Source organism: Polypterus senegalus, chromosome 17 (genome assembly GCF_016835505.1).
Source record: "Polypterus senegalus isolate Bchr_013 chromosome 17, ASM1683550v1, whole genome shotgun sequence".
Taxonomy (NCBI): domain Eukaryota; kingdom Metazoa; phylum Chordata; class Cladistia; order Polypteriformes; family Polypteridae; genus Polypterus; species Polypterus senegalus.
The window spans coordinates 95856842-95872586 of NC_053170.1; the positions used below are offsets into that span (position 1 = coordinate 95856842).

The 15745-nt window shown below is 46.1% G+C and overlaps 1 protein-coding gene across 2 annotated transcripts in view; it reads left to right on the forward strand.

Moving 5' to 3' along the window:
- The window catches only part of card14 (caspase recruitment domain family, member 14), a 43853-nt gene that overhangs the window by 8774 nt on the left and 19334 nt on the right, over nucleotides 1-15745 (forward strand). For both annotated transcript variants that reach the window (XM_039739989.1, XM_039739990.1), the window contains exons 6-14: nucleotides 1500-1658; nucleotides 2158-2277; nucleotides 2723-2848; nucleotides 2972-3115; nucleotides 5187-5300; nucleotides 7186-7298; nucleotides 8923-8966; nucleotides 9349-9409; nucleotides 15243-15435. In XM_039739989.1, the coding sequence (XP_039595923.1) occupies nucleotides 1500-1658; nucleotides 2158-2277; nucleotides 2723-2848; nucleotides 2972-3115; nucleotides 5187-5300; nucleotides 7186-7298; nucleotides 8923-8966; nucleotides 9349-9409; nucleotides 15243-15435 (1074 nt within the window). The remainder of the gene's footprint in view (nucleotides 1-1499; nucleotides 1659-2157; nucleotides 2278-2722; nucleotides 2849-2971; nucleotides 3116-5186; nucleotides 5301-7185; nucleotides 7299-8922; nucleotides 8967-9348; nucleotides 9410-15242; nucleotides 15436-15745) is intronic.

A 15745-nucleotide genomic window follows, 5' to 3' on the forward strand; every position in this document is an offset into this window, starting at 1 on the left:
TATGACAGCAGAGAGAAGAAGCACGTGCAGCGTTGTCATGTTAAGCTCTCGTTCTTTTGACCGCAGATGTGGTTTCAGTCTGTTCAGATGTTTCACTTGCTCTAAACCAGGAGGTGGCACACTGGCACAGCACATTGCCACACCCACCACATGACAGAACAGCTTGGGATCCCCCCAGGTTGCCAACATGCAGTCCAGTCCCACCCTCCAGAAATGACCCTCAATCTGCCACAGGCAGGTGTTAACGTGGGTGTCCCTTTGGCCTGGTCCAGCCGCTCAGGTCCTTAACAATGAGGGTCCTGTGAGTTGGATAGCCGGAACACCCTCGGGTAATCGGGACACGTGGCCATAGTGCCGTAACTGACGATCCCTCACAGTGCAGGTCATGTGCCTCATTCAAAGTCAGACCAGTGGGACCCACACAGACACACATGAAGAAGTCCAGTCTTCGTCTCAGGTCACTGATAGCGTCCATAACTCGCAAAACAGGAAGCACCAGGACTCTAAAGACTTGGACTGTCGTCCTTCTGTAAAGATATCAGAAGCGCCACACACCCCTTTATAACTCATGACCCCCCACGCTCTCCCAATCCATCTACTGACTTCATAGGAAAAAAAAACCTCATTGGGACCCCCAGGGTCAAGAGATTGGATCCCAAAGTAGTCTGTCTTGTCTGTATGGTCCTAGAGAGCAAGTGTGCCACATTTGGTCCACATTGGTCAAAGGGTCTGTAATTGTGCAGGGAACAGACGGATAGACAGACAGATGGCCTGAGAGACAGAAAGACGGATGGCCGAATGGACAGAAAGATGGTCAGACAGACAGACAGATGGCCAGACATACATAGAGCTGGACAGACAGATGGATGGCCTGAGAGGACTGGGCAGACAGACAGGCAGACAGACAGATGAACAAACAGACCGACGGACGGCATGAGAGACAGAAAGACGGATGGCCGAATGGACAAAAGATGGTCAGACAGATAGACAGATGGCCAGACATACATAGAGCTGGACAGACAGATGGACGGCCTGAGAGACAGACAGACAGACATACAGAGGACTGGGCAGACAGACAGGCAGACAGACAGACGGACGGCCTGAGAGACAGAAAGATGGATCACCGGCCGGACAGGCAGACAGACGGATGGCCTGAGAGACAGTCATATAGATGACCGGACGGGCAGACGGACAGGCAGGCAGACAGACAGACAGACGGTCAGCCAGATGAACAGACAGACAGACGGACAGCCTGCGAGACAAAGACAGATGGCGGGCCAGACAGACAGACAGACATACAGATGACCAGACAGACAGATGGATAGCTGGACAGTCAGACTGCTGGTCGGACAGACCCTCTCTTTTCTGTCAATATAGATGTGCCATTTTCCCGATGTACCCTGGCATGGACTGACGTGTCCGAGGTGGGCCTTTGCTTTGTTGCCCGTCACAGAGAAGGTGGCCGATTGCAGCTAAACCCGTCTGGCTTTGTTTTCCAGGTACAACAGCTCAAGTACGAACTGAAGACGGCAAAGACGGAGACGGAGTTTGAGCGGCAGAAGTCGCTGAAACTGCAGAAGAAGGATGAGCTGCAGGAGCAGAAGGAGGAAATTGAGAGGCTCAGATGCAGGCTGAAGGAGCTTGAGGAGTCTGCACTGGTGAGACTTTGATTCGGGTTACCAAAGATGTCTTTCGGATTAACCGTAAAACAAACAGGTTGTCAAAAAGGCCAAAAACAGGAAGTGTCCAAATGTGCTGCTGTCATTTTTAAAGAGGCCGGGATAGACAGCCATCTTTACAGACAGGTAAACCTGCCTGAACTTCACATGTGTGGACAAAACTTTCTTGGTCCCCCAGGGGGGAAATTTGGCAATTAGGTGGGTGAAGGTCCAAAGTGCGTGGGAATGACAGCAAGCGTCTGGGAGGAGGACCACAACGCTGCCCTTAATGTGTCAGTGCTTCAGACTTGGGCTTGGTCTTAATTGACATTCTTAATTCTCCCCAAATTTTTCAGTAGTAAGTTGGCATGGCGGGATCGTGGCACCAGGAAAGGCAGAAGGTGCCTCAGGTTACTTGGGCCAGCGAAGCGCACAGGACGGCTCGTGTCTCACGGCTCCGTACAATGAGGATGTCCTCTTTGTGTTCTTTAACGTTCAGGCCATTAAAGAGAACCCGGATCAAAGCCTGGGGAAGAGCGTGGAGACGAGGCAGGAACTGATGGTGCAGATCCACTCCCTTCAGGAGTTCGTGGAGGAGGCCAAGACGGAGCACGAGCAGGTGAGTAGGAGCCATCTTGTTGGTCTGCATCAACGTCCAGCCTAGTCACCGACGTAACAAACCAGAGAGATTTATGACTAATAAAGTGCAATGGGTGGTCTCTTGGGGGCTAGCAACACAGGCCTCTGAACCCGTATCTCCCATGAAGATGCTCTGTTATATTGCCTGCTCACCTTATAAGCACTACAAGTGTTTGCGATGCACCATCTGTTGGAAAGATAAATACAATGCATTTCAGTATGACATTCCAATAGATGGTGCACCGCTGACATTAATGCCAAGGCCTGTGTTAATTATTTAGGTTTCAACCCGCGCGCATCAAAATTAAAATGCTAACTTATTTCCTACCAGAGTGTAGCATCTATGATGTTCTTTAAATATACATAATCTATTTTACACAAGCTGTGTTTTGTAAAATGAAAGAGCAAATGAATTGTCGTTTCAGTATTCTGAAGAAAAGGAGGCTGTGATTCTGGAGTGTCAGAAGCTGCGTCTAGACTGTGAGATGTATCAAGAGAAGCTGGCCTCATTTCAGATGCAGCTGCTGGACCTGCAGAAGGAGCGAGACCAGGTAGCCCCTGTCCATCCATCTGTCTGTCCGTCCGTCCATCTGGCGGCCTTCTCACTTTTCTCACTAGGGGTCAGTAGCGCACGATGAACAGTCCAGTAGTATTTGCTCTCGCTTTCTGCCTAGGCGTATCTCGCGCGGGACGAGGCGCAGTGCCACATTTCCCAGGGTCTGCTGGAGAAGGACTCACTGCGGCTACAGCTGATGGAGTTGCAGGAGCAAAACTTTCGGTTGCGCAAACAGCTGGAGCAGCTGAACCAAAGGCAGGAGGTAAGTGAGGATGTTGAGCGAGCTTGGGGCGGATCTACTATACAGGCGTTCTTTGCGCGTGTCCAGGGGTCCGGGATGGCAAGGGGCGTTGTAAACAATTCCCTCGCTAGATAAAGTGATTGAGTCTCCAAGGTGAAGCCCACTCGATGAAACAATCAACACTCCACCCACCAAAATCTCTAAGGCGGAGCCCACTAATCGAAACGATTAAGTCTCCCCCCGCCAAAATCTCCAAGGCGGAGCCCTCTAAACAAAATGATAAAGTCTCCGCCCACCACAGTCTGTAAAACAGAGCCCTCTAAATGAAATGATAGAGTCTTCACCCGCCAGCATCTTCAAGGCAAAGCCCACTCGATGAAACAATGAAGACTCTGCCCTCCAAAATCTCCCCAAGGCGGAGCCCACTAATCGAAACTATCGAGTCTCCGCCCACCACAGTCTCTAAAGGAGAGCCCTCTAAATGAAACAATCAAGACTCCATCCACCACAACCTCCAAGGTGGAGCCCTCTAAATAAAATGATCGAGTCTTTGCTCACCACCAAGATCTCCGAGGCCTATCTTGATGAAAAAATCAAGTCTCAGAACAAGTGCCGACATCACACCATGGTGGTTTTTATTGGATGCAACCCTTGCCCCTCAGCTGCTAACCCTTGTTGGAATGTGACAATCCCATATCAGGTGCTCTTATCACTGCACCTTGAATATATTATCATTGAAATTCCTCTGTTTGTTGTTTTGGTTCCCCTACACTACAGTCACTGTGACGTGCAGTACACTGATTATATGAGTGTGAGGTATATCTACTATATAGCGCCCCCTGTGTGTGGACAGCTGCTTTAAGCGAAGAGACTTACTAGCTCTGTACAAGTATATTTGACGGCTAAGCTATAACTGTGCCAATTGCCAAAGCGGGTGCCCACTCACTGTGCTGCTTTTTATAGCAGGCGTCCCCTCTCGCCTTCTAACCCCTGTGGACATATGATGATCATCAACACCAGGTGTGCTTAATAATGTACCTTGACCCAATCAAACAAAGTAAAATAAATCTACCCTAATAAAAGGAGATGTGCCTGTCCACTTTCTCTTTCTGTGCCATTCCAACAGATGGTGCATCACTTTTCCTGTAATAAAACACATTGTATTTGTCATTCCAACAGATGGTGCATCAGATTTTTAGTAAATAAAAAAAACACATTATATTTGTCATTTCAACAGATGGTGCATCACATTATCAGTAAAAATACACATTGCATTTATCATTCCAACAAATGGTGCATCACAAACATTAATAATGCTTTTGCAAAACCCATAATCCCACAGGACACTTATAATAGTTTCATTCAAAGTTCAGTTTTCTGAGTTTTGAATGTTTATGTTTTCAAATTGTATATTTCTGTGCTGACACAAAAATGGAAAATAGACATAAGCCAGGGGGGTAAAAAAACGGGACTGTAATGCAATGACCAAAATGAGATGCAAAGTGAGCCAAAAGCTGACCAGCTAAGTCAGGGGTCTCAAACCCACCATTTCCAGGCCAACCTGTTTGTTAATTTGAAGTCCATTCTTGCTGCTGATGGAACCCATTATTACATTCTGTGGCGTCTTAGGGGTCTCATTCCACCACACCACACATTTCCAAAGCTGTTTTTTTTTTTCCTGAGAGGGCCATCCTGATGTTTTCTGGACCAAAGCACGTCAACTCTTCATAGGCCTTCACTTTTTCTTTTGCCACTTTCTATTGAATCACACTGTGTGAAGGACACCCCATGACATCACAAGAGCACATCACCTGCTGGCCTTTCAATCTCATTATTGTTTGGCTGCTGGTTGAGCCACAGGAAACAATTAAGGGTCCTGAATCTTAAAAAAGCAAGTTGGGTTCACAAAGTCTGATCATCTAGCAGCCACAATTGGTTACCAATTACAAAAATGGCAGGCACAAAAACTTGCAGCCACTACGCCCGTGGCCCCCTGGGCTCTCAGTTTGACCCCCCAGCTCTACCTTTATTTTTGGCAGGTTTGACTTCTGGACCTGTCCCCTATCATTGTGTTTTTGTGTTTCCTCCACAGTCTTCAGAGAGCGATGGCAATCCAGCTAAGGGTGCCGAGTGCAGGCGACCACCCCTCAGGAGAATGGCGGCAGTCTGTCCCACCTCTCCACAGAGCAGCATTGGCAGTTTTGAGGTCAGAATCAGATCTGCTATATAATAAACAGATGGTTGTGCACAATGGATAGATAAATGGAGATATGCAAGGCACTATATAACAGATAACAGAGTCCGCTGCAAATCAAAGTTAATGTCCTGAGTTGAGTGTAACACTCCTCTGATTCTCATGTTTCATAAAAAGTTTCAATCGTATTCATTAGTTTAGAAATTCAACCTTCAGTACATGGAGTAGGTGTGAGAAAGATCGACGGGTAAATGGAAATTGAGAAAAGTACAAAAGAAAAGTGTTACCTAGCAGACGGGCGATGTCAAGGTAAGTGAAGCCCAATGGAATTCCATTGTTGGACAATTTACTAGAAACCTTAACACTGCGCAGCACAGCCCCCCGATTGGGTGGGCCTTTTAAAACTTAAAAGAAATGACAGACGGAGCATTACAGCTGAATGGCTAAAAACAACAAATGGCAGATAGACATATTCAGGTGAAAGGCACTATATAAAGTAATGGAATCGATAGACCATACAATATAATAAACAGGAAAGGCATTATACACGATTAATAGACTTCAATGACACCAGAAAAAGGGATGAGACGGATGAAGAATCAAGTACCGTCAGTCACTTTAAAAGGCACTATATAAGGTGATGCATTCCATCAAGTAAAACAAAGTCAGTCAGTCAGTCATCTTCTAACCCGCTGGATTTTAATACATTCTAGTTTATCATACTGCTTACATATTGCATGTTAATATACAAAAAGAATTACCATCACTATTAGTATTTGATAGATAAATGGATAAGCAGGTAGAAAGGCACTATATGACAGATAGATAGATAGATAGATAGATAGATAGATAGATAGATAGATAACGAAAGGAACTATATAATAGATAGATAGATATTAAAGGCACTATATAATAGATAGATGTGAAAGACACTATGTAATAGATAGATAAGGCAATTGATTGAAGCAATTTTAATAGTAAATAATCTGATCGTTTAGATAGATAGACAGATAAGAAAGGCACTATATAATAGATAGATAGGAAAGGCAGTATATGATAGATAGATAGATAGGAAAAGCACTATATGACAGATAGATAAGAAAATCACTATATCATAGATAGACGCATAGATATGAAAGGCACTATATAATGGCAAAGGCACTATATAACAGATAATAATAATAATAATAATAATTCAGACAGATAAGAGAGGCACTATATGATAGATAAATAGTTAGATAAGAAAGGCACTATATAACAGATAGATAGATAAGAGAGTCACTATATAATAGATAGATACATAGATATGAAAGGCACTATATAATAGATAGATAGATACATAGATTTGAAAGGCATTATAGATAGATAGATAGAAAAGGCACTATATAACAATATAACAGACAGGTAGACAGACAGACAGATTGCAAAGCACTATATATACTGTAAATAGCTAGACAGGCACTATGTAGCAGACAGATAGACAGACATGCTATTATATAATTTGTATTTTAATGACAGTATTTTGTGTTTGCTGACTCATTGTACCCACTGAGCTGCCCACCATTCAGTTTTAACAAATGGCACCACTCTTCATAAGTTCTGTGACAGGACACTTCCCATGAATTCTGTTATATTAAATTGGTTTAGTTTTCCTTTGTTGGCCATTTTACTCATAAGAATTTGTGGTAAAGATGCATTTTGCTGTGTGCTCAGTGGTGCCCTGTTGAAATATGTGATCCTGAGGGTCCTGATGTCACCCCGTGGTGATCCCAGTGATTCTCAAATGACCCCTGGATGAATCTGGTAGTGGCCCAGTTTTGGTAAAGCCCTTCGTCTTCATCAGTTGCAGTGAACTGTAGGGCTGATGCCAGTCAATATTTCTTTTTTTTTGACGCAGAGTTTCACGTCACTAAATGAGCAGGACACGTACTCATTCAGCAGCTACCAGTCGTACCTGACGCGACCGCCAAGGCAGGCTGATCAGGAGGATGAAGATCCTGTACTCTCGAGGTACGGGGATGTTGGGATTTGTGGGGATGATGGGTCCAGAGGGGCACTGTGTGTGCCAGTCACTGCCTCATTAAGAGCTGGGACACATGCCTGCTGGGTGTCCTTCTTAAAGTCCACCAAAGACCTGGCAGGGTTTGGTTTCTTGTGCTTTTTTTTGTTATTACTGTGTTGTCATTTTGCCAGCCCTGTAACTGACTTTCTGATGATGCCCGCTCTTAACCACAATATATAAAACAAAGACTAGCAGGGTGGTGTAAAGAAGAAATGGCAGCGGCAGAGCAGAATGAACAAGTCCTGTGTCCACAGTGTTCCCTGAAACAGGGTGGCCAGTCTGGCATCAAATTCAAATCATCAGGTCCTCTGTAGTGCGCTGGCACCACTTGCCTGCCATGTATGGGGCTCCTCTAAAGGGTACCCCTGTGGTGCGTATACCAATACTCAAGCATTCCCTCTGAAGCTCTGTCACACACCGGCGCTGGCCTTTCATTCGTCCCTTCATGTCACCCATGGCCGCGGCCTGCTGACCTTTAGGTCTGATCTTTTCATTTATTCTGCTTGTTTCGTGGAGTTCGCCTCTCTTCATCTGGCACCTGAAAGTGGACCTCCACTTGTTTCTACTAACGTCTGCATTTTAAGTATTCACCATGAAAGTCATAGGAGAGCATATGACTGGAAGAGGACACTGGTCTGTGTGTCCATCTAGTTGCTATGTCATTGTCATTCCAAACATCGGACACCGGGATACACCCTGCTCTTGGAGTCTTTGACGGCCACAGAGAGTCAGGATCTCCATTTCTGGGGTCTTTTACGGCCACAGAGAGTCAGGATCTCCGTTTTTGGGGTCTTTGACAGACACAGAGAGTCAGGATGTCCGTTTGTGGGGACTTTTACGGCCACAGAGAGCCAGGATCTCTGTTTTTTGGGGTCTTTTACAGCCACAGAGAGTCAGGACCTCGTTTTTACGTTTCTAAAGGATGATGCCGTTTTTACAGCCCCGTCACTGCCACTGCGGTATTGGGATCTACACACACATAACAGGGTCAGCGCCCTCTGCTGGCCATGCCAACACATCTGCCAGCAGCAACCCAAGCTTCTCCTAGATGGCCTCCATTCCAAGTACTGACTGGGCCTGAACACATTTAGCTTCGGGGTGGTGGAGCTGTGCTGAAGTGCAAGTGCCACAGGAGAACATTCTAGTGCTCAGACCTCATGAGTCCACGGCTGACCAGTACCAAAGTGCAAAAGTCCCAATTGGGATCTGTTGTGGTGGGATTCCATGACCAAACAATGACCAATGTGGAGCTTGTTGGATCACTGAATGGGTACATTGCCATGTTCTCCCCTTAATGATGCCACTGGTCTTCTGATGACCAAATGTCCTTCCTAAAAATATCCATCCATCCATTTTCCAACCCGCTGAATCCGAACACAGGGTCACGGGGGTCTGCTGGAGCCAATCCCAGCCAACACAGGGCACAAGGCAGGAACCAATCCTGGGCAGGGTGCCAACCCACCGCAGGACTCCTAAAAATATCTGAATGGGTTTCGGTGGAGGTTTGCGCTAAGTCTTGTAGTCACGGTGATTCATCTTTATTTTTTCTTCCCGTCGTATTTTTCATTTCAGCTCTGCAACAGACTCTGGCAGTGAATTTGAAATGGTGCCTGAAGGTAACGTGTTGTCATTTTTTGCATCTACTTTCGCTGTTACTATTCAGCCTGACTTATTACGTGTTGTCCACCATGATCCGTCCTAGTTCGGACATTTGGATTGTCAGTGGTCCGCTGCAAACCCATGACCTTTGGATTACATGGGCTCTCAGAAGCCACTGCTCACAGCGTGGGCCGATAGGAGACCACCAATCACACGGCATAGTCTGATGTCAGGGTTCTGCAGCAGCTACCAAAGCACAAGGATGGGACGAATCCTGGTGGGACCCCAAAACAAAATAATGACTTATGTAGAGCTCTTTTGATTGGTTAACTTATAAACTGCCACTTTTTCCTCTTAACATCTTCTGGTGACCGACTCTCTTTTCTGTTCTAATTTCAGTCAAATCTCCAGTGCAGCCTCAACCTCCATACTCCAGAGACAACAGCAATCCAGGAATAGGGTGGGTACTCGACATCGTGAAATCAAAGTGCAACGTTCTGTTACGTATTGGTCCTCGTTGGGCAAATTCATCAGACAGAAACGCGTTTAAGTGCTGGTTGGATTTTGACCGGGTGGTCTTGAAGCTCAAGGAGATGCCATTTTTGATTTTGGGTTGGTGGCCTCTGAGTCCGGCATAATCTTAAATCATATAAATCGACGTGGGAACTCCCAAGGTGGTCTTTAGTTTTGACCAAATGTAAAATACAGGGAATCCTGGGTAAAATGTTGGAAGGGTCTTTGGAGGGTCAGGAAAATAAACAAATTACTGTTTAATAAGTCGCACACTGGCCATTAGAAAGATTGTGGGAAAATATTCTAGCAAAGTGCAGAAAGCTCCTCACGGGCAGGACTGGACGGCGTGGTCTGTGAGAACTTCACGGAATGGACAGGATAAGAGGTACGGCTGGCAGCACCCCACCGCAAAGGAAGGAGAGCACATCCATTACATCAGGAGAAATCGAGGAAGACAACGAGGACCTTCAGGGCAAACGAATAAACTGGAGCTCCACACACCTGAGCGTGACGGTGACAGCAAATGACACTGCAGGTGACGCTGGAATTTGAGGAGGCAGCGAACTGAGGACCTGTGAGGCGTTTGCTTCTCCTGATGGACTTCTACATCTGAGCCTTCTTGCTTCTTCGTCTACCCTGATTAGATTCAGCTTCTCGTCTTCACTCAAGTCAATGGTGGACACCTTTGTGTGAAATCTTCAGTTTCTTCTTGGTCAAGTCTGTGGCACCGAGTGACCTTCCTTTTGAAAAACAACAGACTGACAAGTTTCTTGAGAAAGTTGGATCATTTTGGCCATTTTTGGACCCAGAACTAAACTTTATAAATGTCAGTGCCTTGCAACCCAAGGAAAGACAATTCTTGATTTAGTGAACAGAGGATTCAGTGGTACTAATGCAATTACAAAGGTTTCTCTAATAACCAGTTAGTATTTAAATATGATTAATTAAAGAGAAACTAAGAGACTTTACAATTAGGACACTGAAGGAATGGCTGCTGAAAATGGGGCTTTGCTATCACATATGAATAATAAATTAAAAATCGGTCATTTCAAGCAGTAATAGCCATTTGAAACATTAATAATGTCTTATATTTTTAAATCAGCGGTACCTTGATTAAAAAAAAAACATAAATTTCTATCAGAAACACAAAAATTTCTGGATGATTCCAAAGTTTTGAGCGCTGGTGTATATGCGTGGGTATACACACATGGTGGCTGGGAAAGCAGACAACTTGAAATGCCAAGGACCACCCCGGTCACCCCTTTTGACGTGAACTAAAAAGACAGTCGACACACGGCTCAAACAAAACACGCAACGCACAAGTCAACTGACAAGGGCAAGCGCTGGGGAGTTCTGTCCTTCACGAGTGTCAATTCGATATCTGACGCCACCTTCTGGGAGGAGGAGCGGGGTCAGGCGTCCTGCTTGGACATCTGTTCTCGGCTGCGGAGGAGTAGAGTAGATAGTAGATAGATAGATACTTTATTAAACCCAAGGGGAAATTCACATACTCCAGCAGCAACATACTGATAAAAAGAACAATATTAAATTAAAGAGTGCTAACAATGGAAGTACAACAGACAATAACTTTGTATAATGTTAACGTTTACCCCCCCGGGTGGAATTGAAGAGTCGCATAGTGTGGGGTCTCCTCAGTCTGTCATGAAGCAGGACGGTGACAGCAGTCTGTTGCTGAAGCTGCTCCTCTGTCTGAAGATGATCCTGTTCAGTGAATGGAGTGGATTCTCCATGACTGACAGGAGTCTGCTCAGCGCCCGTCGCTCTGCCACGGATGTCAAACTGTCCAGCTCCGTGCCTACAATAGAGCCTGCCTTCCTCACCAGTTTGTACAGGCGTCCCTCTTCTTTATGCTGCCTCCCCAGCACACCACCGTGTAGAAGAGGGCGCTCAGCACAGCCGTCTGATAGAACATCTGCAGCATCTTATTGCAGATGTTGAAGGACGCCAGCCTTCTAATGAAGTATAGTCGGCTCTGTCCTCTCTTGCACAGAGCATCAGTATTGGCAGTCCAGTCCAGATGCACTCCCAGGTATTTATAGGTCTGCAGTAAGTAAGGAGTATGGAGAAGGTAAAGCTTGCACCAGCAACCCCTCTTGTTCTGCTTATCTCACCAAAGCTAGGATGGTGGTGCACGTGGGACAATATGTATATATATATATATATATATATTGTGGAAGCTGGCCCAGACACAGACAGGCGGACACGTTCATTTCACCCACAAACACGTTTATTTACACTAATTACAGTTCAAAGTGCACCACAAGCCCCCAAAGTCCTGGCCACACAATGCCTTCACTTTCCTCTTCAGGCCGCCTCCTTGCCTCCTCTAGCTCAGTCCACTCCGCTCCCGACTCTCGCCTCGAATGAAGGGAGGCGGCCCCTTTTATAATCACCCGGAAGTGCTCCAGGTGGGTTCCGGCAATCATCCGCCGACACACCCGTGTGGCGGAAGTGCCGGCTGCATTCCCGGAAGCACTCCGGGTGTCCCTGCTCTTCTTCCCCCCAGCACTTCCTGGTGTGGCGGAAGTGCTGCGGTCCAGGGCTCCAAAGGCATGGGGGCGCCCCCTGGCGGTGACCACGGGCCCCTACAGGGTGGAGCTTCAAAGCTTCAAAGGAACCAGGGCGGTCGCCCCCAGATGGTCTGGGAAAGGCGCAAGCCCTCCTCCGGTCCTCCTGGGCGTCCCGGCCGGGTCGCCACCCCAGCCACCTCTGACAGTATATATACATGTGCATCAGTGGATCATCCTCCTGGCTCTTCTGAGGTATGTACTTCCACCTCGTGTCAAAAGGGGGTGCTAAAGTTAATCTTATCCTCTTTTGTTTCCTCCACATTGTCGAGAACACGCCCAGTGAGGGCAATTGACTCCGCCCCTTCCAGTCCTGTCACTATATATCCTGTGGTTCCCATAAGAAGGAGAGTCACTCTTTAAGCGGACGCACCGCAGGGTGGAGCTCCTTCCCGCTGCAACTTTGAAAGGCTTTACCGGCCAAGAAAGGTTCTGGAAGCAAGCACCCTGACTTTTCGTTTGTTTGGCGCCATTGAGCGCACGTTTTGTCTGAGCATTTGTTTCAATTAAATGGAAACGACCGGGTTGGCGCTCCAACATTTCAACTTGTGGACCTGCAGTTCCTCCCAATGACCACAATATATCCAATATATCCATCCATCCATTATCCAACCTGCTATATCCTAACTACAGGGTCACGGGAGTCTGCTGGAGCCAATCCCAGCCAACGGAGAGCGCAAGGCAGGAAACAAACCCCAGGCAGGACGCCAGCCCACCGCACGGTACACACACACACCAACCAAGCACACACTAGGGCCAATTTAGAGTCGCCAATGCATCTAACCTGCATGTCTTTGGACTGTGGGAGGAAACCCACGCAGACATGGGGAGGACATGCAAACTCCATGCAGGGTCTCCTAACTGCGAGGCAGCAGCGCTACCCACTGTGCCACCGAGCTGCCCCACAATATATACATATACTTTATATACATTTGTGGGCAAAAGTGGGCTTACAGTTGTTCATATGGAAAAATACATGCAGGTTATGATTATTACAATAGCTTTATCAACTCTATAGCTTTATTAACTCAATAATACAAATAAATAATACAATAATTAATAAATAAATAATAATACAAGAATAAACTCTACTTTTGCCCGCCATTGTATGTGTGTATTTGTGTATACTTGGCAGTTTTATCTGTGCATAGATTCATTTCTTATCGATTGATTCGTCTGTTTAGTAATTCTTACCCATTTCACCTTCAGCGCCTATCTCCGTATCCGCATGCGTCTGAGCCTCTCTTGACCGCCGCTCGTTCCTGCCTGCTTCTGAGAATCTGTCATTATTTGCGAGGCTCCTTTCTCTCCTCCAGTCCTCGTTGATATTTTCCACCTTTGAAGACGACTTTCAGCGTTCCTCCTTCGCCTTTACTCCTGTTTGTGTGGCTCGCGCCTTCTTTCGATTGCATCATTGAAGCCAAACTGACCAATCAGATTGCTCATAGGAACCGGACACACACACACACACACACACACACACACAAAGGCCTTAGTGTTTTATTATTTAGTAAATCTCATTTGTAAAGTTCATAGGGTTAGTTGATCAGTTGAATTATTGACTAAGCAGTTGTTTTAGTAATTGTTTTTTTTTATGATTACCGTATATAGTCAAGTCTTGAAACCCGAAAAATCAATCATAAAATCAGACCCTGACTTATTTGCCCGTTCAAAAATGCGACACTTAATTGTTTTTTTTACATCTTCTTGTCTCCTCCAATCTCACCCCAGTTTCTCAGACACGTCAAATTTTGTTGCAGCAGCACAGTTGCCAATTTCTTTTGCTACCTCAGTGACATTTAATTTAAAACCGGCTTCATATTTTCTTCTGATCGAACGCTCCATCGTAGATGAGAGATGCTTTTACGATAAAGGTGCAAATGTCACTATAGTATAGATCGGGTATTACCGTGTGGTCAAGTAGGCACAATACATAGAAAACAAAAAGGCCATGTGTCCTGTGGTTATTCTCTCAGGTGGGCGTTAGCACATCATAATCTCTTGGACCAATAGCGTGAGTTTTCCGCATTCAACTTATACGACCGACATTACAAAATACCAGAAATTATATGGTAAAATCGAGCCTCGACTTATCTGTGGGAGAACTTAAACACGAGTATATACGGTAATTGAATTACTGAGTTAAGGACTTTATGAACTCCATCCATGTCACTTCCAACACAAGCTGCATTTGTGGAGGGTGTGGACCACCGGGGCGCATACAGTCGCCCTATCCTGACACAGACAGGCAGATAGATGAGTTTCAGTCCAGCGCACACATTTCACTTACAGCTGGGGGACGTACATAAAGTAAGCACACTTCTTCTCCCTTCTTTCTCTTCCTCTCTTTGTCCTTCCACCTCCACTCCTCCAGGCAAGCTTCGTCCACCTCCTCCCGACTCTGGCTCTCCGAATGCAGTGAGGCGGCTTCTTTTAATCTGGGAGTCTTCCAAGTGGCTCGTTAATCAGACCAGGAATCCCTCCCAGGTGTGGTGAAACTGCAGCTCCCCCTGTGGCAGCCCCCATGGAACCCAATAGGGCTGTGCCAAAGCCCAACTCCCAGCGTGCCCTGCGGGAATCCGTGGTGCCACAGCCGCCCAGGAGAGCTGCCCTCTAGCGTCCTGGATGAGGCAATGTCCCGCAGATTGCGCGCTCCCCTGGTCCTTCCCTTATCCCGGTGTCTCAGCATTTGGGCAAGTGCCCCGGCCGTCCATCACAAGGCTTTCCAAATGGTTCCAAATGAATCAGAAAGGCAGCCAAGCAGTTAGCAAAAACCACCATACAGTCCACGGGTCTTCATTTGAAGCGTTTTGGTGACATTCAAAACAAGCAGTTCACACAAAAAGAAAAAATAAAGAAGAAAGTTCTCTTCTGTGATGTTCCAGTTAAAGCTTAAGCGTCTGGGTCACATTTGTGTCTTTTATCGCATACACTAGGACCTACGTTTGACCTCCATACATAACGGTCAGAATACTCTGTGGCCTTAATGCCTTTCTGTTTAGCAGTTTGTGTTTCTTTCTGGTTGTCTAACTTAGCAGAACATTAAGAACATTCCATTAAACTGTAAACAAGTCTTCCATTATCTATGTGAAGGCTACCTGCTCTTTATATTAGGCCAAAAACTGTGGTAAATGTCCTATTAAGGTTACCTTCAAAGATGTGGCTCTTACAATTCTCCTTCCCTCCATGTAGGGTATTTCTGTTCTCAAGGAAGCCGGCGATGCGGGTCCCCAGCCAAGTAACCATCATCGCCTTCTCGGCCGACAAGCTACTGAGGCAGATTGAAATAGTTGGAGGCAACGAGTCCGGTATCTTTGTGCATTCGGTCACTCAGGGGTCCCACGCTGATCAAGTGGGACTGAAGCCGGGCTCCCAGATCCTTGCCGTAAGTATAATCATTTTTAACTTGTGTCCAGCTGGCTAAGCTTTGACCCCTGAGAATGAGCTACTGAAGGTCCAAGGAATGTAGAAGAGTAAACCTTAACAGATGACCACCACCCCGCACTCCGGGGTTCAGATGTCACAAGGTTTTTTTTTTTTTTTTTAATTGTGCTTGCAATATTAACACCGCCATGGACTTCTTAGCACTGCAAAAAAACTCCGTTCTTAATACGAAAAGGCACCTCAGAATTAGAAGAAGGGTGACCGACTCAGATCCTGGAGGGCTGCAGCTTTCCATTCCGACCATTTTCTCA